Genomic DNA, 27073 nt, shown 5'->3' with positions numbered 1-27073 from the left:
GGGTGGTGGTGGAGGGGGCTCATCGTACTCTGGGTGGTGGTGGTGGTGGAGGGGGGCTCATCGTACTCTGGGTTGTGGTGGTGGTGGAGGGGGCTCATCGTACTCTGGGTGGTGGTGGTGGTGGAGGGGGGCTCATCGTACTCTGGGTTGTGGTGGTGGTGGAGGGGCTCATCGTACTCTAGGTGGTGTTGGTGGAGGGGGCTCATCGTACTCTGGGTGGTGGAGGGGGCTCATCGTACTCTGGGTGTTGGTGGTGGGGGAGGGGCTCATCATACTCTGGGTGGTGGTGGTGGTGGTGGAGGGGCTCATCGTACTCTGGGTGGTGGTGGAGGGGGGCTCATCATACTCTGGGTGGTGGTGGTGGCGGAGGCTCATCGTACTCTGTGTGGTGGTGGTGTTGGTGGAGGGGGGGCTCATCGTACTCTGGGTGGTGGTGGTGGAGGGGGGCCTCATCGTACTCCGGGTGGTGGTGGTGTTGGTGGAGGGGGGCTCATCATACTCTGGGTGGTGGTGGTGTTGGTGGAGGGGGCTCATCATACTCTGGGTGGCGGTGGTGGTGGAGGGGGGCTCGTCGTACTCTGGGTGGTGGTGGTGGTGGAGGGGGGCTCGTCGTACTCTGGGTGGTGGTGGTGTTGGTGGAGGTGGGGGGCTCGTCGTACTCTGGGTGGTGGTGGTGGAGGGGGCTCATCGTACTCTGGGTGGTGGTGGTGTTGGTGGAGGGGGGCTCGTCGTACTCTGGGTGGTGGTGGTGTTGGTGGAGGTGGGGATGCTCATCGTACTCTGGGTGGTGGTGGTGTTGGTGGAGGGGGGCTCATCATACTCTGGGTGGTGGTGGTGGAGGGGGGCTCATCGTACTCTGGGTGGTGGTGGTGTTGGTGGAGGGGGCTCGTCGTACTCTGGGTGGTGGTGGTGTTGGTGGAGGTGGGGATGCTCATCGTACTCTGGGTGGTGGTGGTGTTGGTGGAGGGGGGCTCATCATACTCTGGGTGGTGGTGGTGGTGGAGGGGGCTCGTCGTACTCTGGGTGGTGGTGGTGGAGGGGGCTCATCGTACTCTGGGTGGTGGTGGTGTTGGTGGAGGGGGGCTCATCATACTCTGGGTGGTGGTGGTGGAGGGGGGGCTCATCATACTCTGGGTGGTGGTGGTGGAGGGGGGCTCATCATACTCTGGGTGGTGGTGGTGGTGGAGGGGGCTCATCGTACTCTGGGTGGTGGTGGTGGTGGAGGGGGCTCATCGTACTCTGGGTGGTGGTGGTGGTGGAGGGGGCTCATCGTACTCTGGGTGGCGGTGGTGTTGGTGGAGGGGGGCTCATCGTACTCTGGGTGGCGGTGGTGGTGGAGGGGGGCTCATCGTACTCTGGGTGGTGGTGGTGGAGGGGGCTCATCGTACTCTGGGTGGTGGTGGAGGGGGGAGGGGGGGGGCTCATCGTACTCTGGGTGGTGTTTTGAAGGACACATGACTCGACCAGCACTTCTCCCAGCCCATTGGGTGAGTTGCAGCAATGAGACAAGATCGTAATTGGATGTCACGAAAATGGGGGGGGGGGTAAACTTACTTCATTAAAATGTGGCATTTGGTCTTACTGCTATTAGTCCATACAAACTCACTGAACTGATGTGGCTCATTCAATGGAATGGATGTATTGTAATGTCAGTTAAGTTGAATCTATAAATCACAGCACATATTGTACACTTCCTGTTTCACTTCCTGCTTTGATCGTAATGGCCGCCAGTCCCGCCATTATGCCATCACTGACTTGAATGGGGACCTCGTTCTGTTCATTACGTTTCTACGGCAGCACATGCAGCATAGGAGAGGAGGAAAGTAGAAAACGGTTAGTGTGCCTTTTTTAAATCGCTATGCGAACGGTCATTACAGAGATCGTGGTCAATTGGCTGGCCAATTACAGTCATCCACCATTCCAACACACCCTCATAACAAATATCATGGCAGACGTGATGAAGCAAACACGGAATCCACTTTAGTGACGAGAGCGGAGGAGGAGAGGAGGAGGGAGGGGTGGAGGAGGAGAGGAAACAGAGACTGAGGAGGGGAGGAGGAGGGAGGGGTGGAGGAGGAGAGGAGGTGTGGAGGAGGAGAGGAGGGGTGGAGGAGGAGAGGAGGGGTGGAGGAGGAGAGGAGGGGTGGAGGGGTGGAGGAGGAGAGGAGGAGAGGAGGGGGAGGAGGAGGAGAGGAGGGGTGGAGGAGGAGAGGAGGGGAGGAGGAGGAGAGGAGGGGTGGAGGAGGAGAGGAGGAGGAGGAGGAGAGGGAGGAGGAGAGGAGGGGTGGAGGAGGAGAGGAGGGGTGGAGGGAGGAGAGGAGGGGTGGAGGAGGAGAGGAGGGGTGGAGGAGGAGAGGGGTGGAGGAGGAGAGGAGGGGTGGAGGAGGAGAGGAGGGGAGGGGAGGAGGAGGAGAGGAGGGGTGGAGGAGGAGAGGAGGGGAGGAGGAGGAGAGGAGGGGTGGAGGGGGAGAGGAGGGGTGGAGGAGGGAGGGAGAAGAGAGGAAACAGAGACTGAGGAGGGGAGGAGGAGGAGAGGAGGGGTGGAGGAGGAGGGAGGAGGAGGAGAGGAGGGGTGGAGGAGGAGAGGAGGGGTGGAGGAGGAGAGGAGGGGAGGAGGAGGAGAGGAGGGGTGGAGGAGGAGAGGAGGGGTGGAGGAGGGAGGGAGAAGAGAGGAAACAGAGACTGAGGAGGGGAGGAGGAGAGGTGGAGGAGGAGGGAGGAGAGGAGGGGTGGAGGAGGAGGGAGGAGGAGGAGGAGAGGAGGGGTGGAGGAGGAGAGGAGGGGAGGAGGAGGAGAGGAGGGGGAGGAGGAGGAGAGGAGGGGGGAGGAGGAGGAGAGGAGGGGAGGAGGAGGAGAGAGGGAGGAGGAGGGGGGAGAGGAGGGGTGGAGGAGGGAGGGAGAAGAGAGGAAACAGAGACTGAGGAGGGGTGGAGGAGGGAGGGAGGAGGAGGGGGGGAGAGGAGGGGTGGAGGAGGGAGGGAGAAGAGAGGAAACAGAGACTGAGGAAGGGAGGAGGAGGAGGGGGTGGAGGAGGAGGAGGGGTGGAGGAGGAGGAGGGGTGGAGGAGGGAGGGGTGGAGGAGGAGGGAGGAGAGGAGGAGGGAGGGAGAAGAGAGGAAACAGACTTACTTGCAGTCACCTGGCTCTTTGCAGTGTCCATGTTCTGTACTGCAGCCCTGCCGACAAATAGCTGGAGGGGTGGAGGAGGGGAAAGGAGGGATGGAGGGGAGGAAGAGAGCAAAAATTAGCATATGTCAGTGAATATCTGAAATGTTGTCAGTTTGGCATCTTCCGTCTGTTGACATGTGACACATGCAGGTAGTTTATCAACCTGTTGAACATCCTTCCTGCTGGGCTCCAAACCTAACATTACCCTCCAAACCTAACATTACCCTCCAAACCTAACATTACCCTCCAAACCTAACATTACCCTCCAAACCTAACATTACCCTCCAAACCTAACATTACCCTCCAAACCTAACATTACCCTCCAAACCTAACATTACCCTCCAAACCTAACATTACCCTCCAAACCTAACATTACCCTCCAAACCTAACATTACCCTCCAAACCTAACATTACCCTCCAAACCTAACATTTCCCTCCAAACCTAACATTACCCTCCAAACCTAACATTACCCTCCAAACCTAACATTACCCTCCAAACCTAACATTACCCTCCAAACCTAACATTACCCTCCAAACCTAACATTACCCTCCAAACCTAACATTACCCTCCAAACCTAACATTACCCTCCAAACCTAACATTTCCCTCCAAACCTCCAAACATTTCCCTCCAAACCTAACATTTCCCTCCAAACCTAACATTACCCTCCAAACCTAACATTACCCTCCAAACCTAACATTACCCTCCAAACCTAACATTACCCTCCAAACCTAACATTACCATCCAAACCTAACATTACCCTCCAAACCTAACATTACCCTCCAAACCTAACATTACCCAGAAACAGTCAATATTATCATAATTCCAGAGCCTCCCGGCATACAGACAAACTGTCCCCATCTCCGTTTTCCTCTCTCTGTGTGGAGGCTCTCTCTCTTTTCCCCTCTCTCTGTGTGTAGAGACAGTCTCTCTTTTCCCCTCGGTCTGTGTGTAGAGACAGTCTCTCTTTTCCCCTCGCTCTGTGTGTAGAGACAGTCTCTCTTTTCCCCTCGCTCTGTGTGTAGAGACAGTCTCTTTTCCCCTCGCTCTGTGTGTAGAGTCTCCGTTTTCCTCTCTCTGTGTGTAGAGACCGTCTCTCTTTCCCCCTCTCTCTGTGTGTGGAGTCTCCCTTTTCCTCTCTCCGTGTAGAGACAGTCTCTCTTTTCCCTCTCTCTGTGTGTAGTCTCTCTTTTCCCCTCTCTCTGTGTGTAGAGACAGTCTCTCTTTTCCCCTCGCTCTGTGTGTAGAGACAGTCTCTTTTCCCCTCGCTCTGTGTGTAGAGACAGTCTCTCTTTTCCCCTCTCTCTGTGTGTAGAGACAGTCTCTCTTTTCCCCTCTCTCTGTGTGTAGAGACAGTCTCTCTTTTCCCCTCTCTGTGTGTAGAGACAGTCTCTCTTTTCCCCTCTCTGTGTGTAGAGACCGTCTCTCTTTTCCCCTCTGTGTGGAGGCTGTCTCTCTTTTCCCCTCTCTCTGTGTGTAGAGTCTCCCTTTTCCTCTCTCCGTGTAGAGACCGTCTCTCTTTCCCCTCTCTCTGTGTGTAGAGACAGTCTGTGTGTCTACAGATGGCCCTCTCCCTCACCAGCCTACCGGTGATAATATCCATTCACCACCTTTAGGTTGAACCCTTCTGCCAAGGGATCTCAAGAGGTCGGCAGGAAGTAGCCCGCGTTTACATACGTGTGTTACATTCTAGTCCAGACCAGCCCTCCAGACAGGTCTTGTTCCCGTTGTAGTCGCAGGTGTAGTGTCCGAAGAACTCGTCTCGGGGTCGGCAGAACTTGTTGCATCCGAAGCCGTAGTAGTGCTCGTCACAGCTGACCCGGATCTGATAGTCAAACTGACCAATAGGACCGTTGTGGCTGAGCTTCTGCCACTGATGGTTGGGGTTGATCATCCCAGAGTGGGACGCCTTCTCAATCACCTGACCTTCACCACCTAACGGGTCATAGATATACAACCAGTTAGAATATATTAGATATAGATATAGAACACGTTAGAATGTAAAGCATGGCTGGGGTTGATCATCCCAGAGTGGGACGCCTTCTCAATCACCTGACCTTCACCACCTAACGGGTCATAGATATACAACCAGTTAGAATATAGATGTAGATATAGAACACGTTAGAATGTATAGCATGGCTGGGGGTGATCATCCCAGAGTGGGACGCCTTCTCAATCACCTGACCATCACCACCTAACGGGTCATAGATATACAACCAGTTAGAATATAGATGTAGATATAGAACACGTTAGAATGTATAGCATGGCTGGGGTTGATCATCCCAGAGTGGGACGCCTTCTCAATCACCTGACCATCACCACCTAACGGGTCATAGATATACAACCAGTTAGAATATAGATGTAGATATAGAACACGTTAGAATGTACAGCATGGCTGGGGTTGATCATCCCAGTGCGGGACACCTTCTCAAATCACCAGCTAATGGAAGGTTCAGAAAAAACACAATCAATATCAGCCACATTGGTGGTAGAAATTTAAAAATGGAGGATATTACAGGCAATCATTAACTTACTTGATTTTAGCTCCTAGTGGAGCAAATGGCTCTCGTTCTTTAATCAAAACTCCTATCTGATTGGTGAGAAACACCTTTTCTATGTAGACATAGCATGTATTCTGATAAGGTGAATGTCCTGGCGAATGACATAGCATGTGATGTGTTGGATCCAATGGAATCATTCATTCAGGACAGGCCCTCCCCTCTCTTCTTCCCCCTCTCGCTGGTTGGCTTGTGACAACCCTCCCCTCTCTTCTTCTCCCTCTCTCCTTCCCCCTCTCTCCTTCCCCCTCTCTCCTTCCCCCTCTCTCCTTCCCCCTCTCGCTGGTTGGCTTGTGGCAACCCTCCCTCTCTCCTCCCCCTCTCGCTGGTTGGCTTGTGGCAACCCTCCCCTCTCTCCTTCCCCCTCTCGCTGGTTGGCTTGTGGCAACCCTCCCCTCTCTCCTCCCCCCTCTCGCTGATTGGCTTGTGGCAACCCTCCCCTCTCTCCTTCCCCTCTCGCTGATTGGCTTGTGGCAACCCTCCCCTCTCTCCTTCCCCTCTCGCTGATTGGCTTGTGGCAACCCTCCCCTCTCTCCTTCCCCCTCTCGCTGGTTGGCTTGTGGCAACTCTCCCTCTCTCCTTCCCCCTCTCGCTGGTTGGCTTGTGACAACCCTCCTCTCTCCTTCCCTCTCTCGCTGGTTGGCTTGTGACAACCCTCCCTCTCTCCTTCCCCCTCTCGCTGGTTGGCTTGTGGCAACCCTCCCCTCTCTCCTTCCCCTCTCTCGCTGGTTGGCTTGTGGCAACCCCCCCCTCTCTCCTCCCCCTCTCACTGGTTGGCTTGTGGCAACCCTCCTCTGTCCTTCCCCCTCTCGCTGGTTGGCAGGTGGCAACCCTCCCTCTCTCCTTCCCCCTCTCGCTGATTGGCTTGTGGCAACCCTCCCCTCTCTCCTTCCCCCTCTCGCTGGTTGGCTTGTGGCAACCCTCCCTCTCTCCTTCCCCCTCTCGCTGGTTGGCTTGTGGCAACCCTCCCTCTCTCTCCTTACCCCTCTCACTGGTTGGCTTGTGACAACCCTCCCTCTCTCCTTCCCCCTCTCTCTGGTTGGCTTGTGACAACCCTCTACAGTCTCCTTCCCTCTCTCGCTGGTTGGCTTGTGGCAACTCTCCCTCTCTCCTTCCTCTCTCGCTGGTTGGCTTGTGACAACCCTCCCTCTCTCCTTCCCCCTCTCGCTGGTTGGCTTGTGGCAACCCTCCCTCTCTCCTTCCCCCTCTCACTGGTTGGCTTGTGGCAACCCTCCCTCTCTCCTTCCTCTCTCGCTGGTTGGCTTGTGGCAACCCTCCCCTCTCTCCCCCTCTCACTGGTTGGCTTGTGGCAACCCTCCCTCTGTCCTTCCCCCTCTCGCTGGTTGGCAGGTGGCAACCCTCCCTCTCTCCTTCCCCTCTCGCTGATTGGCTTGTGGCAACCCTCCCCCTCTCCTTCCCCTATCGCTGGTTGGCTTGTGGCAACCCTCCCTCTCTCCTTCCCCCTCTCGCTGATTGGCTTGTGGCAACCCTCCCTCTCTCTCCTTACCCCTATCGCTGGTTGGCTTGTGGCAACTCTCCCTCTCTCCTTCCCCCTCTCGCTGGTTGGCTTGTGACAACCCTCCCCTCTCTCCTTCCCCCTATCGCTGGTTGGCTTGTGACAACCCTCCCTCTCTCCTTCCCCCTCTCGCTGGTTGGCAGGTGGCAACCCTCCCTCTCTCCTTCCCCTCTCGCTGATTGGCTTGTGGCAACCCTCCCCTCTCTCCTTCCCCTATCGCTGGTTGGCTTGTGGCAACCCTCCCTCTCTCCTTCCCCCTCTCGCTGGTTGGCTTGTGGCAACCCTCCCTCTCTCCTTACCCCTCTCACTGGTTGGCTTGTGACAACCCTCCCTCTCTCCTTCCCCCTCTCGCTGGTTGGCTTGTGGCAACCCTCCCTCTCTCCTTCCCCCTCTCGCTGGTTGGCTTGTGACAACCCTCCCTCTCTCCTTCCCCCTCTCGCTGGTTGGCTTGTGGCAACCCTCCCTCTCTCCTTACCCCTCTCACTGGTTGGCTTGTGACAACCCTCCCTCTCTCCTTCCCCCTCTCTCTGGTTGGCTTGTGACAACCGTCCCTCTCTCCTTACCCCTCTCGCTGGTTGGCTTGTGACAACCCTCCCTCTCCTTCCCCTCTCGCTGGTTGGCTTGTGGCAACCCTCTACAGTCTCCTTCCCCCTCTCGCTGGTTGGCTTGTGACAACCCTCCCTCTCTCCTTCCCCTCTCGCTGGTTGGCAGGTGGCAACCCTCCCTCTCTCCTTCCCCCTCTCACTGGTTGGCTTGTGACAACCCTCCCCTCTCCTCCCCCTCTCACTGGTTGGCTTGTGACAACCCTCTACAGTCTCCTACCCCCTCTCACTGGTTGGCTTGTGACAACCCTCTACAGTCTCCTACCCCTCTCACTGGTTGGCTTGTGACAACCCTCTACAGTCTCCTACCCCCTCTCTCTGGTTGGCTTGTGACAACCCTCTACAGTCTCCTACCCCTCTCTCTGGTTGGCTTGTGACAACCCTCTACAGTCTCCTACCCCTCTCTCTGGTTGGCTTGTGACAACCCTCTACAGTCTCCTACCCCCTCTCTCTGGTTGGCTTGTGACAACCCTCTACAGTCTCCTACCCCTCTCTCTGGTTGGCTTGTGACAACCCTCTACAGTCTCCTACCCCCTCTCTCTGGTTGGCTTGTGACAACCCTCTACAGTCTCCTACCCCCTCTCTCTGGTTGGCTTGTGACAACCCTCTACAGTCTCCTACCCCTCTCTCTGGTTGGCTTGTGGCAACCCTCCCCTCTCTCCTTCCCCCTCTCTCCTTCCCCTCTCTCCTTCCCCTCTCTCCTTCCCCCTCTCTCCTTCCCCCTCTCGCTGGTTGGCTTGTGACAACCCTCTACAGTCTCCTACCCCCTCTCGCTGGTTGGCTTGTGACAACCCTCCCTCTCTCCTTCCCCCTCTCTCTGGTTGGCTTGTGACAACCCTCCCTCTCTCCTTCCCCCTCTCGCTGGTTGGCAGGTGGCAACCCTCCCTCTCTCCTTCCCCTCTCGCTGATTGGCAGGTGGCAACCCTCCCTCTCTCCTTCCCCTCTCACTGGTTGGCTTGTGACAACCGTCCCTCTCTCCTTACCCCTCTCGCTGGTTGGCTTGTGACAACCCTCCTCTCTCCTTCCCCCTCTCGCTGGTTGGCTTGTGGCAACCCTCTACAGTCTCCTTCCCCTCTCGCTGGTTGGCAGGTGGCAACCCTCCCTCTCTCCTTACCCCTCTCACTGGTTGGCTTGTGACAACCCTCCCTCTCTCCTTCCCCCTCTCTCTGGTTGGCTTGTGACAACCCTCCCTCTCTCCTTCCCCCTCTCGCTGGTTGGCTTGTGGCAACCCTCCCTCTCTCCTTCCCCCTCTCACTGGTTGGCTTGTGACAACCCTCCCTCTCTCCTTCCCCCTCTCTCTGGTTGGCTTGTGACAACCCTCTACAGTCTCCTACCCCCTCTCGCTGGTTGGCTTGTGACAACCCTCTACAGTCTCCTACCCCCTCTCACTGGTTGGCTTGTGACAACCCTCTACAGTCTCCTACCCCTCTCTCTGGTTGGCTTGTGACAACCCTCTACAGTCTCCTACCCCCTCTCTCTGGTTGGCTTGTGACAACCCTCTACAGTCTCCTACCCCCTCTCTCTGGTTGGCTTGTGACAACCCTCTACAGTCTCCTACCCCCTCTCTCTGGTTGGCTTGTGACAACCCTCTACAGTCTCCTACCCCCTCTCTCTGGTTGGCTTGTGACAACCCTCTACAGTCTCCTACCCCTCTCTCTGGTTGGCTTGTGACAACCCTCTACAGTCTCCTACCCCTCTCTCTGGTTGGCTTGTGACAACCCTCTACAGTCTCCTACCCCCTCTCTCTGGTTGGCTTGTGGCAACCCTCCCCTCTCTCCTTCCCCCTCTCTCCTTCCCCCTCTCTCCTTCCCCCTCTCTCCTTCCCCCCTCTCCTTCCCCTCTCGCTGGTTGGCTTGTGACAACCCTCTACAGTCTCCTACCCCTCTCGCTGGTTGGCTTGTGACAACCCTCCCTCTCTCCTTCCCCCTCTCTCTGGTTGGCTTGTGACAACCCTCCCTCTCTCCTTCCCCCTCTCTCTGGTTGGCTGGTGACAACCCTCTACAGTCTCCTCCCCTCTCTCTGGTTGGCTTGTGACAACCCTCCCTCTCTCCTTCCCCCTCTCTCTGGTTGGCTGGTGACAACCCTCTACAGTCTCCTCCCCCTCTCTCCTTCCCCCCCCTCTCTCCTTCCTTCCCCTCCTCCTTCCCCCTCCTCGCTGGTTGGCTGGTGACAACCCTCTACAGTCTCCTCCCCCTCTCTCCTTCCCCCTCTCTCCTTCCCCCCTCTCTCCTTCCCCCTCTCGCTGGTTGGCTTGTGGCAACCCTCCCTCTCTCCTTACCCCTCTCACTGGTTGGCTTGTGACAACCCTCCTCTCTCCTTCCCCCTCTCTCTGGTTGGCTGGTGACAACCCTCTACAGTCTCCTACCCCCTCTCTCCTTCCCCTCTCTCCTTCCCCCTCTCTCTGGTTGGCTTGTGACAACTCTCTACAGTCTCCTCCCCCTCTCTCCTCCCCCTCTCTCCTTCCCCCTCTCTCTGGTTGGCTTGTGACAACCCTCTACAGTCTCCTCCCCCTCTCTCTGGTTGGCTGGTGACAACTCTCTACAGTCTCCTCCCCTCTCTCCTTCCCCTCTCTCCTTCCCCCTCTCTCTGGTTGGCTGGTGACAACCCTCTACAGTCTCCTCCCCCTCTCTCTGGTTGGCTGGTGACAACTCTCTACAGTCTCCTCCCCCTCTCTCCTTCCCCCTCTCTCCTTCCCCTCTCTCTGGTTGGCTTGTGACAACCCTCTACAGTCTCCTCCCCCTCTCGCTGGTTGGCTGGTGACAACTCTCTACAGTCTCCTCCCCCCTCTCTCCTTCCCCCTCTCTCCTTCCCCCTCTCTCTGGTTGGCTTGTGACAACCCTCTACAGTCTCCTACCCCCTCTCCTGGAATGCAGTGATTGGTTTTCACCAGGCATACATGGGATATTCTACCAAGTGTCTTAAATGATCATTCAGGTGTTTCCAAGTTCTTTTTTTGGCAAACTTGAGTGAACTTTTTGGATGAGATTGATCCCATTTTGTCTGGAGAAAACCAAAAACTGCAATGGTGGACGACTTGCCTTGGTAGGAACCATGAATTCTGCTCTATTCTGTAGCTCAGTTGGTAGAGCATGGCGCTTGTAACGCCAGGGTAGTGGGTTCGATTCCCGGGACCACCCATACGTAGAATGTATGCACACATGACTGTAAGTCGCTTTGGATAAAAGCGTCTGCTAAATGGCATATATTATATTATTATTATTATTATTATAGTATTCTACAGGAGAACGTCAGGCCACCCATCTATGAACTGAAGCTGAAGTGCAGCTGGGTCAAGCAGAAAGACAATGATCCAAAAACACACAATCAAGACCACATGAAATTTGGTTAAAAAACATTTTTTTTTAAATAATGTGAAGTTTTGGACTGGTTTAGTCAAATCCAGACCTAATCCCAATTGAGATCTTGTGGCAGGATTTGAAACGAGCCGTTCATGCTTGAAATCCCTCAAATGGTTGCTGATTTACAGCAGTTCTGCGTGGAAGAGGGGACCAAAATTCCTCCACAGCGACGTGAGAGACTGATCAACAACTACAGGAAGTGGTTGGTTGGAGTCGTTGCAGTTAAAATGTGGCACAACCAGTTACTGAGAGTAAGGGAGCAATTACTTCTTCACACAGGAGAAAATGGATGTTGGATCACTTAATTACTATATATATATATATATTTATAACTTAATTAAATAACTAAAATAAGTCTCCATTTTATCTTGTTATTTGTCAAATCTGGTTCCGTTTATCTAACATTATATGTTGGTTGAAGATCTGATCACATTTGGTATCAACAAACAATATGCAAAAATAGATTTAAATACTTTCACGGCACTGTACCTACATTTAAATATCATGTTGCAATAGTCTGGGAAGACCAACATTGGCAGGGCAATTCAAGCAAAACCAATATGCAGTGATAATGTATTGGGCCTATAGCCTACTGCATAAACCTCATTGCTACAGAACTGTTAATATTGTTAACTTTACATAACTTTAAGAAAAAATAAGCCTATGGTTGTTTAAAAATATATATATATCTGAGCGGAAGATATCTGCTGACATTTGGACTCAAGAAAGGGATCTAGACTCAGAAAGGGATCTAGACTCAGAAAGGGATCTAGACTCAGAAAGGGATCTAGACTCAGAAAGGGATCTAGACTCAGAAGCAGTGAGCCCTGACAGTCTCCTCTTCCTCCTCAAGCAGTGAGCCCTGACAGTCTCCTCTCTTCCTCCTCAAGCAGTGAGCCCTGACAGTCTCCTCTCTTCCTCCTCAAGCAGTGAGCCCTGACAGTCTCCTCTCTTCCTCCTCAAGCAGTGAGCCCTGACAGTCTCCTCTCTTCCTCTTCAAGCAGTGAGCCCTGACAGTCTCTTCCTCCTCAAGCAGTGAGCCCTGACAGTCTCCTCTCTTCCTCCTCAAGCAGTGAGCCCTGACAGTCTCCTCTCTTCCTCCTCAAGCAGTGAGCCCTGACAGTCTCCTCTCTTCCTCCTCAAGCAGTGAGCCCTGACAGTCTCCTCTCTTCCTCCTCAAGCAGTGAGCCCTGACAGTCTCCTCTCTTCCTCCTCAAGCAGTGAGCCCTGACAGTCTCCTCTCTTCCTCCTCAAGCAGTGAGCCCTGACAGTCTCCTCTCTTCCTCCTCAAGCAGTGAGCCCTGACAGTCTCCTCTCTTCCTCCTCAAGCAGTGAGCCCCTGTACTGTAGTACCATTACACTCCCCTCCCCCTGTACTGTAGTTCTATTACACCCCCCGTACTGTAGTTCCATTACACTTCCCCCCCTGTACTGTAGTTCCATTACACTTCCCCCTGTACTGTAGTTCCATTACACCCCCTGTACTGTAGTTCCATTACACCCCCTGTACTGTAGTTCCATTACACTCCCCCTGTACTGTAGTTCCATTACACTCCCCCCGTACTGTAGTTCCATTACACTCCCCCCGTACTGTAGTTCCATTACACTCCCCCTGTACTGTAGTTCCATTACACTCCTCCCCTGTACTGTAGTTCCATTACACTCCCCCTGTACTGTAGTTCCATTACACTCCCCCTGTACTGTAGTTCCATTACACTCCCCCTGTACTGTAGTTCCATTACACTCCCCCTGTACTGTAGTTCCATTACACTCCCCCTGTACTGTAGTTCCATTACACTCCCCCCGTACTGTAGTTCCATTACACTCCCCCTGTACTGTAGTTCCATTACACTCCCCCTGTACTGTAGTTCCATTACACTCCCCCCTGTACTGTAGTTCCATTACACTCCCCCCGTACTGTAGTTCCATTACACTCCCCCCGTACTGTAGTTCCATTACTCTCCCCCCTGTACTGTAGTTCCACTACACCCCCGTACTGTAGTTCCATTACACTCCCCCCTGTACTGTAGTTCCACTACACCCCCCGTACTGTAGTTCCATTACACTTCCACCCCCTGTACTGTAGTTCCACTACACCCCCCTGTACTGTAGTTCCATTACACCCCCCGTACTGTAGTTCCAATACACTCCCCCTGTACTGTAGTTCCATTACACCCCCTGTACTGTAGTTCCATTACACTCCCCCTGTACTGTAGTTCCATTACACTCCCCCCTGTACTGTAGTTCCATTACACTCCCCCGTACTGTACTTCCAATACACTCCCCCTGTACTGTAGTTCCATTACACTCCCCCATTGTACTGTAGTTCCATTACACTCCCCCGTACTGTAGTTCCATTACACTCCCCCATTGTACTGTAGTTCCATTACACTCCCCCCGTACTGTAGTTCCATTACACTCCCCCATTGTACTGTAGTTCCATTACACTCCCCCCTGTACTGTAGTTCCATTACACTCCCCCCGTACTGTAGTTCCATTACACTCCCCCCGTACTGTAGTTCCATTACACTCCCCCCTGTACTGTAGTTCCATTACACTCCTCCCCTGTACTGTAGTTCCATTACACTCCCCCCTGTACTGTAGTTCCATTACACTCCCCCTGTACTGTAGTTCCATTACACTCCCCCTGTACTGTAGTTCCATTACACTCCCCCTGTACTGTAGTTCCATTACACTCCCCCTGTACTGTAGTTCCATTACACTCCCCCTGTACTGTAGTTCCATTACACTCCCCCGTACTGTAGTTCCATTACACTCCCCCTGTACTGTAGTTCCATTACACTCCCCCTGTACTGTAGTTCCATTACACTCCCCCCTGTACTGTAGTTCCATTACACTCCCCCCGTACTGTAGTTCCATTACACTCCCCCCGTACTGTAGTTCCATTACTCTCCCCCCTGTACTGTAGTTCCACTACACCCCCCGTACTGTAGTTCCATTACACTCCCCCCTGTACTGTAGTTCCACTACACCCCCCGTACTGTAGTTCCATTACACTTCCACCCCCTGTACTGTAGTTCCACTACACCCCCCTGTACTGTAGTTCCATTACACCCCCCGTACTGTAGTTCCAATACACTCCCCTGTACTGTAGTTCCATTACACCCCCCCTGTACTGTAGTTCCATTACACTCCCCCTGTACTGTAGTTCCATTACACTCCCCCCTGTACTGTAGTTCCATTACACTCCCCCCGTACTGTACTTCCAATACACTCCCCCTGTACTGTAGTTCCATTACACTCCCCCATTGTACTGTAGTTCCATTACACTCCCCCCGTACTGTAGTTCCATTACACTCCCCCCATTGTACTGTAGTTCCATTACACCCCCTGTACTGTAGTTCCAATACACTCCCCCTGTACTGTAGTTCCATTACACTCCCCCTGTACTGTAGTTCCAATACACTCCCCCTGTACTGTAGTTCCATTACACTCCCCCATTGTACTGTAGTTCCATTACACTCCCCCCTGTACTGTAGTTCCAATACACTCCCCCTGTACTGTAGTTCCATTACACTCCCCCATTGTACTGTAGTTCCATTACACCCCCCTGTACTGTACTTCCAATACACTCCCCCCCTGTACTGTAGTTCCATTACACTCCCCCCCATTGTACTGTAGTTCCATTACACTCCCCCGTACTGTAGTTCCATTACACTCCCCCATTGTACTGTAGTTCCATTACACTCCCCCATTGTACTGTAGTTCCATTACACTCCCCCCTGTACTGTAGTTCCAATACACTCCCCTGTACTGTAGTTCCATTACACTCCCCCATTGTACTGTAGTTCCATTACACTCCCCCTGTACTGTAGTTCCAATACACTCCCCCCGTACTGTAGTTCCATTACACCCCCCCCGTACTGTAGTTCCATTACACTCCCCCCGTACTGTAGTTCCATTACACTCCCCCGTACTGTAGTTCCATTACACTTCCCCCTGTACTGTAGTTCCATTACACTCCCCCTGTACTGTAGTTCCATTACACTCCCCCCTCCCCCGTACTGTAGTTCCATTACACTTCCCCCCCGTACTGTAGTTCCATTACACTTCCCCCTGTACTGTAGTTCCATTACACTCCCCCTGTACTGTAGTTCCATTACACTCCCCCTGTACTGTAGTTCCATTACACTCCCCCCTGTACTGTAGTTCCATTACACTTCCCCCTGTACTGTAGTTCCATTACACTCCCCCCGTACTGTAGTTCCATTACACTCCCCCCGTACTGTAGTTCCATTACACTCCCCCCGTACTGTAGTTCCATTACACTCCCCCCGTACTGTAGTTCCATTACACTCCCCCCTGTACTGTAGTTCCATTACACCCCCTGTACTGTAGTTCCATTACACTTCCCCCCGTACTGTAGTTCCATTACTCTCCCCCCGTACTGTAGTTCCATTACTCTCCCCCATTGTACTGTAGTTCCATTACTCTCCCCCTGTACTGTAGTTCCATTACACCCCCCGTACTGTAGTTCCATTACACTCCCCCCCCCCCCCCTGTACTGTAGTTCAATTACACTCCCCCCGTACTGTAGTTCCATTACACTCCCCCCTGTACTGTAGTTCCATTACACTCCCCCGTACTGTAGTTCCATTACACTCCCCCTGTACTGTAGTTCCATTACACTCCCCCTGTACTGTAGTTCCATTACACTCCCCCTGTACTGTAGTTCCATTACACTCCCCCCTGTACTGTAGTTCCATTACACTCCCCCCATTGTACTGTAGTTCCATTACACTCCCCCCCGTACTGTAGTTCCATTACACTCCCCCCCCGTACTGTAGTTCCATTACACTCCCCCCGTACTGTAGTTCCATTACACTCCCCCCTGTACTGTAGTTCCATTACACTCCCCCTGTACTGTAGTTCCATTACACTCCCCCCGTACTGTAGTTCCATTACACTCCCCCCCCGTACTGTAGTTCCATTACACTCCCCCCCTGTACTGTAGTTCCATTACACTCCCCCCTGTACTGTAGTTCCATTACACTCCCCCCCCTGTACTGTAGTTCCATTACACTCCCCCTGTACTGTAGTTCCATTACACCCCCCCCGTACTGTAGTTCCATTACACTCCCCCCTGTACTGTAGTTCCATTACACCCCCCATTGTACTGTAGTTCCATTACACCCCCCGTACTGTAGTTCCAATACACCCCCGTACTGTAGTTCCATTACACTTCCCCCCTGTACTGTAGTTCCATTACACCCCCCGTACTGTAGTTCCATTACTCTCCCCCCGTACTGTAGTTCCATTACACCCCGCCCCCTGTACTGTAGTTCCATTACACCCCCCGTACTGTAGTTCCATTACCCTCCCCTCCCCCTGTACTGTAGTTCCATTACACTCCCCCGTACTGTAGTTCCATTACACTCCCCCCTGTACTGTAGTTCCATTACACTCCCCCCTGTACTGTAGTTCCATTACACTCCCCCCTGTACTGTAGTTCCATTACACTCCCCCTGTACTGTAGTTCCATTACACTCCCCCTGTACTGTAGTTCCATTACACTCCCCCCCGTACTGTAGTTCCATTACACTCCCCCCCCTGTACTGTAGTTCCATTACACTCCCCCCGTACTGTAGTTCCATTACACTCCCCCCTGTACTGTAGTTCCATTACACCCCCATTGTACTGTAGTTCCATTACACTCCCCCCGTACTGTAGTTCCATTACACTCCCCCCGTACTGTAGTTCCATTACACTCCCCCCGTACTGTAGTTCCATTACACCCCCCATAGTACTGTAGTTCCATTACACCCCCCATTGTACTGTAGTTCCATTACACCCCCCATTGTACTGTAGTTCCATTACACCCCCATTGTACTGTAGTTCCATTACACTCCCCCGTACTGTAGTTCCATTACACTCCCTACTGTAGTTCCATTACACCCCCAATAGTACTGTAGTTCCATTACACCCCCTGTACTGTAGTTCCATTACACCCCCAATAGTACTGTAGTTCCATTACACCCCCCGTACTGTAGTTCCATTACACTTCCCCCTGTACTGTAGTTCCATTACACTCCCCCTGTACTGTAGTTCCATTACACTCCCCCGTACTGTAGTTCCATTACACTCCCCCTGTACTGTAGTTCCATTACACCCCCTGTACTGTAGTTCCATTACACTCCCCCCCCTGTACTGTAGTTCCATTACACTCCCCCCCCTGTACTGTAGTTCACTGTCTGTGACCACCTGACCACCTGAATAACTCAGTGAAAAGGGGGGAGAGCAAGGGAGAGCAAGGGAGAGCTGCAGACTGGGGGAGAGAGGGAGGGCGGGAGAGAGAGAGGATTCAGAGGTGGAGGAGTGATCTGTGGCTGTCCTTCATATGAAAGTGATTAGTGAGATCAGACGGTAGCCTGGATCCAGTCACAATGCAGGTCTGTTACCTGACCTTTCATCTACAGGAGGTTACATCACTGTTCAGATACCTTCTATGTTCCACTATGGCACGATGATGAAGCACCTTGGCTGGCTGGCTGCCTCTGGCTGGCTGGCTGCCTCTGGCTGGCTGGCTGCCTCTGGCTGGCTGGCTGCCTCTGGCTGGCTGGCTGCCTCTGGCTGGCTGGCTGCCTCTGGCTGGCTGTCTGTCGCTGTCTGTCTGTCGCTGGCTGTCTGTCTGTCTGTCTGTGGCTGGCTGTCTGTCTGTCTGTCTGTGGCTGGCTGTCTGTCTGTCTGTGGCTGGCTGGCTGGCTGTCTGTCTGTGGCTGGCTGTCTGTCTGTCTGTGGCTGGCTGTCTGGCTGGCTGTCTGTCTGTCTGTGGCTGGCTGTCTGTCTGTGGCTGGCTGTCTGTCTGTCTGTGGCTGTCTGTCTGTCTGTCTGTGGCTGTCTGTCTGTCTGTCTGTCTGTGGCTGTCTGTCTGTCTGTCTGTGGCTGGCTGTCTGTCTGTGGCTGGCTGTCTGGCTGGCTGTCTGTCTCTGGCTGGCTGTCTGCCTCTGGCTGGCTGGCTGTCTCTGGCTGGCTGGCTGTCTGCCTCTGGCTGGCTGGCTGTCTGCCTCTGGCTGGCTGGCTGTCTGCCTCTGGCTGGCTGGCTGTCTGCCTCTGGCTGGCTGGCTGTCTGCCTCTGGCTGGCTGGCTGTCTGCCTCTGGCTGGCTGGCTGTCTGCCTCTGGCTGGCTGGCTGGCTGCCTCTGGCTGGCTGGCTGGCTGCCTCTGGCTGGCTGGCTGGCTGCCTCTGGCTGGCTGGCTGGCTGCCTCTGGCTGGCTGGCTGGCTGCCTCTGGCTGGCTGGCTGGCTGCCTCTGGCTGGCTGTCTGCCTCTGGCTGGCTGGCTGCCTCTGGCTGGCTGGCTGGCTGGCTGTCTCTGGCTGGCTGTCTCTGGCTGGCTGTCTCTGGCTGACTGTCTGTGGCTGGCTGGCTGTCTGTGGCTGGCTGGCTGTCTGTGGCTGGCTGGCTGTCTGTGGCTGGCTGGCTGGCTGTCTGTCTGTGGCTGGCTGGCTGTCTGTCTGTGGCTGTCTGTCTGTCTCTCCCCCCGTACTGTAGTTCCATTACACCCCCCGTACTGTAGTTCCATTACACTCCCCCCATTGTACTGTAGTTCCATTACACTCCCCCCCATTGTACTGTAGTTCCATTACACTCCCCCCATTGTACTGTAGTTCCATTACACTCCCCCTGTACTGTAGTTCCATTACACCCCCCGTACTGTAGTTCCATTACACCCCCCGTACTGTAGTTCCATTACACTCCCCCCGTACTGTAGTTCCATTACACTCCCCCCGTACTGTAGTTCCATTACACTCCCCCCGTACTGTGGTTCCATTACACTCCCCCCGTACTGTAGTTCCATTACACCCCCCGTACTGTAGTTCCATTACACTCCCCCCGTACTGTAGTTCCATTACACTCCCCCCGTACTGTAGTTCCATTACACTCCCCCCCGTACTGTAGTTCCATTACACTCCCCCCTGTACTGTAGTTCCATTACACTCCCCCTGTACTGTAGTTCCATTACACCCCCTGTACTGTAGTTCCATTACACTCCCCCTGTACTGTAGTTCCATTACACTCCCCCTGTACTGTAGTTCCATTACACCCCCATATTGTACTGTAGTTCCATTACACTCCCCCTCCCCCCTCTACTGTAGTTCCATTACACCCCCCGTACTGTAGTTCCATTACACTCCCCCTCACCTTTATGTCAGACACAGAGACAGCCAGCCAGCCAGCCAGCCAGCCAGCCAGCCAGCCAGCCAGCCAGAGACAGCCAGCCAGCCAGCCAGCCACAGACAGACAGCCAGCCACAGACAGACAGACAGCCACAGACAGCCAGCCAGCCAGCCACAGACAGACAGACAGACAGACAGCCACAGACAGACAGACAGCCAGCCACAGACAGACAGCCAGCCACAGACAGACAGCCAGCCACAGACAGACAGCCAGCCAGACAGCCAGCCAGCCAGACAGCCAGCCACAGACAGACAGACAGACAGCCAGCCAGCCACAGACAGACAGCCAGCCAGCCACAGACAGACAGACAGCCAGCGACAGACAGCCAGCGACAGACAGCCAGCGACAGACAGCCAGCGACAGACAGCCAGCGACAGCCAGCCAGCGACAGCCAGCCAGAGGCAGCCAGCCAGCCAGAGGCTGGCAGTCAGAGGCAGCCAGCCAGCCAGAGGCAGCCAGCCAGCCAGAGGCAGCCAGCCAGCCAAGGTGCTTCATCATCGTGCCATAGTGGAACATAGAAGGTATCTGAACAGTGATGTAACCTCCTGTAGATGAAAGGTCAGGTAACAGACCTGCATTGTGACTGGATCCAGGCTACCGTCTGATCTCACTAATCACTTTCATATGAAGGACAGCCACAGATCACTCCTCCACCTCTGAATCCTCTCTCTCTCCCGCCCTCCCTCTCTCCCCCAGTCTGCAGCTCTCCCTTGCTCTCCCTTGCTCTCCCCCCTTTTCACTGAGTTATTCAGGTGGTCAGGTGGTCACAGACACCTGTCAACATGCGCTCACACACCGGGCCATGTGGGAGGAGAGGTGCCTTCAACAGCTAGGAGAGTTCCTAAGGTTAACACGCAGGACAGAGAGAAAGAATGAGTGAGGGGAAAACAGAGTGAGCTAAAAGTAGCCAGCAGGGCATAGAGACAGAGACAGACAGTGGGACAGAGAGAGAGAGAGACACAGAGAGAGCGAGCCAGCAGGACACAGAGAGAGAGAGAGAGAGCCAGCAGGACAGAGAGCCAGCAGGACAGAGAGCCAGCAGGACAGAGCCAGCAGGACAGAGCCAGCAGGACAGAGCCAGCAGGACAGAGCCAGCAGGACAGAGCCAGCAGGACAGAGAGCCAGCAGGACAGAGAGCCAGCAGGACAGAGAGCCAGCAGGACAGAGAGCCAGCAGGACAGAGAGCCAGCAGGACAGAGAGCCAGCAGGACAGAGAGCCAGCAGGACAGAGAGCCAGCAGGACAGAGAGCCAGCAGGACAGAGACAGCAGGACAGAGACAGCAGGACAGAGACAGCAGGACAGAGAGCCACTCACCGCTGGTGTCATTGTTAGCGTCCAAGGCTTCCACTATCAACGTGTAGGACCTCTGGGGGAAGATGGAGAGATCAGAGTCAACACAATATCAACCAAAACACAGCTGCTAACTCTCCCCCCCCCCCTTCCTCCCATACTAAAACTCTTCCCACCGTGATTTCTGGCTAACCTTGGGCACGCTGGTAAAGTTACCAGAATATTGCAGCCCTAACCAAACGACATCAAAGAGCAAACTCTGAACCAAAACACTGATAGCAAGTAGCAACACTAACAGCAACACACACATTCTCCGGTGTAAATTAACATACTATCTAGTGTCCCTGGTGTCTATTGTCAAGGACAGCAGCTAAGTGCTAAAGTAGTGGCCCCCCTATCCACTATGGGCCCTGGTCTAAAGTAGTGGCCCCCTATCCCCTATGGGCCCTGGTCTAAAGTAGTGGCCCCCTATCCCCTATGGGCCCTGTTCTAAAGTAGTGGCCCCCTATCCACTATGGGCCCTGGTCTAAAGTAGTGGCCCCCTATCCACTATGGGCCCTGGTCTAAAGTAGTTGCCCCCCTATCCACTATGGGCCCTGGTCTAAAGTAGTGGCCCCCTATCCACTATGGGCCCTGGTCTAAAGTAGTGGCCCCCTATCCACTATGGGCCCTGGTCTAAAGTAGTGACGCCCCCTATCCACTATGGGCCCTGGTCTAAAGTAGTGGCCCCCCTATCCCCTATGGGCCCTGGTCTAAAGTAGTGACCCCCCTATCCACTATGGGCCCTGGTCTAAAGTAGTGGCCCCCCTATCCCCTATGGGCCCTGGTCTAAAGTAGTGGCCCCCTATCCCCTATGGACCCTGGTCTAAAGTAGTGGACTACATAGGGACTAGGGTGCCAATTGTGACAGTCAAGAATGAACCTGACTCCCTACACAGCACAGCTCTCAACATGTTTACACAACACGAAGTCCGACACAGACTGCAACACTACCAAATACGGAAACCAGTGCGCGCGCGGGCGTGTGTGCGTGTGTGTGTGTTTGAGATGAACTACATTGCTGTTTGACCTGTGCAAAATCACCTGATCGACAAAAATCACCTTCATCCCTAATAACTAATCATTATGTGATGAAGAGGAGGGATTATGTACCTCGCCTTGCTCAAACTGATCCCTTTCGCAACAACTCTTCTGTAGCTTGGCTACTTCTTCCTCATCCCTTCCTCATCCCAATATGAACCTCAGATCACAGGTAATCCAGGTAGTTACCATGCCAACAGCTGATCTGATGAAGTAGCTAGATGAGTGGTTGATACAGTCTCAGGGGGAATGATGGGGGAAATGGATAGTCTCTGTGTAGATGACAGGATGTTGGACTAGTGATGGGGGAAATGGATAGTCTCTCTGTGTAGATGACAGGATGTTGGACTAGTGATGGAGGAAATGGATAGTCTCTCTGTGTAGATGACAGGATGTTGGACTAGTGATGGGGGAAATGGATAGTCTCTCTGTGTAGAAGACAGGATGTTGGACTAGTGATGGGGGAAATGGATAGTCTCTCTGTGTAGATGACAGGATGTTGGACTAGTGATGGAGGAAATGGATAGTCTCTCAGACCGTCACTGTGTAGATGCTGCTGCGCCTTCTTCACGACGCTGTCAGTGTGAGTGGACCAATTCAGTTGGTCTGTGATGTGTATGCCGAGGAACTTAAAACTTGCTACCCTCTCCACTACTGTTCCATCGATGTGGATAGGGGGGTGGTCCTTCTGCTGTTTCCTGAAGTCCACAATCATCTCCTTAGTTTTGTTGACGTTGAGTGTGAGGTTATTTTCCTGACACCACACTCCGAGGGCCCTCACATCCTCCCTGTAGGCCGTCTCGTCGTTGTTGGTAATCAAGCCTACCACTGTTGTGTCGTCCGCAAACTTGATGATTGAGTTGGAGGCGTGCGTGGCCACGCAGTCGTGGGTGAACAGGGAGTACAGGAGAGGGCTCAGAACGCACCCTTGTGGGGCCCCGTGTTGAGGATCAGCGGGGAGGAGATGTTGTTGCCTACCCTCACCACCTGGGGGCGGCCCGTCAGGAAGTCCAGTACCCAGTTGCACAGGGCGGGGTCGAGACCCAGGGTCTCGAGCTTGATGACGAGCTTGGAGGGTACTATGGTGTTGAATGCCGAGCTGTAGTCGATGAACAGCATTCTCACATAGGTATTCCTCTTGTCCAGGTGGGTTAGGGCAGTGTGCAGTGTGGTTGAGATTGCATCGTCTGTGGACCTATTTGGGCGGTAAGCAAATTGGAGTGGGTCTAGGGTGTCAGGTAGGGTGGAGGTGATATGGTCCTTGACTAGTCTCTCAAAGCACTTCATGATGACGGAAGTGAGTGCTACGGGCGGTAGTCGTTTAGCTCAGTTACCTTAGCTTTCTTGGGAACAGGAACAATGGTGGCCCTCTTGAAGCATGTGGGAACAGCAGACTGGTATAGGGATTGATTGAATATGTCCGTAAACACACCGGCCAGCTGGTCTGCGCATGCTCTGAGGGCGCGGCTGGGGATGCCGTCTGGGCCTGCAGCCTTGCGAGGGTTAACACGTTTAAATGTCTTACTCACCTCGGCTGCAGTGAAGGAGAGACCGCATGTTTCCGTTGCAGGCCGTGTCAGTGGCACTGTATTGTCCTCAAAGCGGGCAAAAAGTTATTTAGTCTGCCTGGGAGCAAGACATCCTGGTCCGTGACTGGGCTGGGTTTCTTCTTGTAGTCCGTGATTGACTGTAGACCCTGCCACATGCCTCTTGTGTCTGAGCCATTGAATTGAGATTCCACTTTGTCTCTGTACTGACGCTTAGCTTGTTTAATAGCCTTGCGGAGGGAATAGCTGCATTGTTTATATTCGGACATGTTACCAGACACCTTGCCCTGATTAAAAGCAGTGGTTCGCGCTTTCAGTTTCACGCGAATGCTGCCATCAATCCACGGTTTCTGGTTAGGGAATGTTTTTATCGTTGCTATGGGAACGACATCGTCGACGGACCCACGTTCTAATGAACTCTCACACCGAATCAGCGTATTCGTCAATATTTTTATCTGACGCAATACGAAACATGTCCCAGTCCACGTGATGGAAGCAGTCTTGGAGTGTGGAGTCAGCTTGGTCTGACCAGCGTTGGACAGACCACAGCGTGGGAGCCTCTTGTTTTAGTTTCTGCCTGTAGGCAGGGATCAGCAAAATGGAGTCGTGGTCAGCTTTTCCGAAAGGGGGGCGGGGCAGGGCCTTATATGCGTCGCGGAAGTTAGAGTAACAATGATCCAAGGTTTTACCACCCCTGGTTGCGCAATCGATATCCTGATAAAATTTAGGGAGTCTTGTTTTCAGATTAGCTTTGTTAAAATCCCAGCTACAACGAATGCAGCCTCCGGATAAATGGTTTCCAGTTTGCAAAGAGTTAAATAAAGTTCGTTCAGAGCCATCGATGTGTCTGCTTGGGGGGGGGGGTATATACGGCTGTGATTATAATCGAAGAGAATTCTCTTGGAAGATAATGCGGTCTACATTTGATTGTGAGGAATTCTAAAGCAGGTGAACAGAAGGATTTGAGTTCCTGTATGTTTCCTTCATCACACCATGTCTCGTTAGTCATGAGGCATACGCCCCCGCCACTCTTCTTACCAGAAAGGTGTTTGTTTCTGTCGGCGCGATGCGTGGAGAAACCCGTTGGCTGCACCGCATCGGATAGCGTCTCTCCAGTGAGCCATGTTTCCGTGAAGCAGAGAACGTTGCAGTCTCTGATGTCCCTCTGGAATGCCACCCTTGCTCGGATTTCGTCAACCTTGTTGTCAAGAGACTGGACATTGGCAAGAAGAATGCTGGGGAGTGGTGCGCGATGTGCCCTTTTTCGGAGTCTGACCAGAACACCGCCTCGTTTCCCTCTTTTTCGGAGTCGTTTCCTTGGGTCGCTGCATGCGATCCATTCCGTTGTCCTGTTTGTAAGGCAGAACACAGGATCCGCGTCGCGGAAAATATTCTTGGTCGTACTGATGGTGAGTTGACGCTGATCTTATATTCAGTAGTTCTTCTCGACTGTATGTAATGAAACCTAAGATGACCTGGGGTACTAATGTAAGAAATAACACGTAAAAAAACAAAAAACTGCATAGTTTCCTAGGAACGCGAAGCGAGGCGGCCATCTCTGTCGGCGCCGGAAGTTAGAACTGCTGAGATCGTATGATTTAGTAAGCCATGTCGGAACAGGACAGAACTACAGACTAGAAAACCGGTCTGTGAGAGAGCAGTAACTGAGGACGACGACTCACACCGGCTGGGATTCATTATCATTAACTTGTATTTAAGGAAAACACATTTGCAAATGTACCCTGGGGAACTCACAAAATACAATTATACACAATAAAATAAAAACCCACAAAATTAAATAAACAACAAACATTATATAAACAAATCAAACATGTATCAATATCGATCTCTGTGAGACAATGGTGAAAGTTGTGGTTGAGTAGGTCAAGTCAGGACAGGCAGACTAGATATGACACACAGAGGATTGTGAAACAGGGTAGTGACAGGGCTTGTTGTTGTATACACACAAAGTTTTGGTCCGTGGTTTTAGTAGGTCAAGTCAGGACAGACACAGAATGTCACGGGAGAGATGGGAGAATCTACAGGGGTGGTTGGGGATAACCAGTCATACAACAAGATGACAGGACTGCTGAGAGTAGGTCATGTCAGGACACATCGGAACGAGACAGACAATTTCATCCTGTCAGAGAGAGAGAGAGAACGAGCGCTGAGACCGAGCTCCGTGACTGTGAGAGACACGAGCTCCGTGACTGTGAGAGACACGAGCTCCGTGACTGTGAGAGACACGAGCTCCGTGACTGTGAGAGACACGAGCTCCGTGACTGTGAGAGACACGAGCTCCGTGACTGTGAGAGACACGAGCTCCGTGACTGTGAGAGACACGAGCTCCGTGACTGTGAGAGACACGAGCTCCGTGACTGTGAGAGACACGAGCTCCGTGACTGTGAGAGACACGAGCTCCGTGACTGTGAGAGACACGAGCTCCGTGACTGTGAGAGACACGAGCTCCGTGACTGTGAGAGACACGAGCTCCGTGACTGTGAGAGACACGAGCTCCGTGACTGTGAGAGACACGAGCTCCGTGACTGTGAGAGACACGAGCTCCGTGACTGTGAGAGACACGAGCTCCGTGACTGTGAGAGACACGAGCTCCGTGACTGTGAGAGACACGAGCTCCCGTGAGAGACACGAGCTCCGTGACTGTGAGAGACACGAGCTCCGTGACTGTGAGAGACACGAGCTCCGTGACTGTGAGAGACACGAGCTCCGTGACTGTGAGAGACACGAGCTCCGTGACTGTGAGAGACACGAGCTCCGTGACTGTGAGAGACACGAGCTCCGTGACTGTGAGAGACACGAGCTCCGTGACTGTGAGAGACCGAGCTCCGTGACTGTGAGAGAGAGAGAAACAATTGGACAAGGCCTGCATCTAAAGGTCAACGGTTTCCTACAGCCGGCTCAGATCTCTGGGTCAGGAGGTCACACACACACACACACAAGTTTCTTCACTTCAAGAGCCGACTCCACTTTCTAGCATCCAACACCTACTTGCCTCAGATGCTGTGACAGTGTGGCATCGCCCACAGGCATCACCCACAGGCATGGATGATAAAGGTAAACTGTCTCTCGCTCTCTTGACTTTCTCTTGCCTCATCCTGTTCCACTCTGCAACTAAAAAAAAGTTAACCGATTCACACGGTAAACTCTCACGGCTGTCTCTCTCGTTGACTTCATTAAAAACAACACACAAAAAAAAAAATTGCCTCCTCGCCAGCTAATCAAACACCTTCAGGTTCTCATGCCTCACTCCACCATTTCGCAGGTCTCTGTTCACCCCAACAAGTCATCCGTCTGATCTGACACCGGTTACCGGTCAAGAACTCAATAGCTACGGGAGCATTAGGATTACAGAGGTATGATCCTACATTAAAGATAGTAATGAAGGGGTAAGAAAGTCACTTTTTTGACCAAAACATTCAGGAGATAAAACCCATTACACCACCATACCATCTGGAAAAGACAAAACGTTGAATTTGATATAATAGGAAAGCTTACAAACAGTGTTGTCAAACTAGTCAGAGTAAAAATAAAATTAAAAAACACACAAATATAAAAACGCAACATGTTAGGTGTTGGTCCCATGTTTCAAGAGCTGAAATAAATAAAAAAAACAGAACATTTCTCCATTTTTATGCACAAATTTGTTTACATCCCTGTTAAGTGAGCATTTCTCCTTTGCCAAGATAATTCATCCACCTGACAGGTGTGGAATATCAAGAAGCTGATTAAACAGCAT

General features: G+C 53.1%; 1 protein-coding gene and 1 long non-coding RNA gene across 6 annotated transcripts in view; both read right to left on the bottom strand.

Moving 5' to 3' along the window:
* jag1b (jagged canonical Notch ligand 1b) overlaps nucleotides 1-27073 on the bottom strand; it is a 132916-nt gene that overhangs the window by 86493 nt on the left and 19350 nt on the right. For all 3 annotated transcript variants that reach the window (XM_052496089.1, XM_052496081.1, XM_052496086.1), the window contains exons 3-5: nucleotides 20714-20765; nucleotides 4844-5101; nucleotides 3129-3189 (exon numbers count right to left, since the gene is read on the bottom strand). In XM_052496089.1, the coding sequence (XP_052352049.1) occupies nucleotides 3129-3189; nucleotides 4844-5101; nucleotides 20714-20765 (371 nt within the window). The remainder of the gene's footprint in view (nucleotides 1-3128; nucleotides 3190-4843; nucleotides 5102-20713; nucleotides 20766-27073) is intronic.
* Nucleotides 3196-4220, bottom strand: LOC127915739 (uncharacterized). Of its 3 annotated transcripts, none has more exons than XR_008091888.1 (3): nucleotides 3917-4220; nucleotides 3629-3761; nucleotides 3196-3590 (listed from the first exon to the last, which is right to left on the bottom strand). It is a non-coding gene; the product is annotated as an uncharacterized LOC127915739 (long non-coding RNA). The 3 variants fall into 3 exon arrangements; XR_008091889.1 differs by lacking the exon at nucleotides 3917-4220 and adding an exon at nucleotides 3822-3908; XR_008091892.1 differs by lacking the exon at nucleotides 3917-4220 and adding an exon at nucleotides 3841-3908.

This window comes from Oncorhynchus keta, chromosome 3 (assembly GCF_023373465.1).
Source record: "Oncorhynchus keta strain PuntledgeMale-10-30-2019 chromosome 3, Oket_V2, whole genome shotgun sequence".
NCBI classification, from domain to species: Eukaryota; Metazoa; Chordata; class Actinopteri; order Salmoniformes; family Salmonidae; genus Oncorhynchus; species Oncorhynchus keta.
This window is presented reverse-complemented; position numbering and strand designations above follow the sequence as displayed.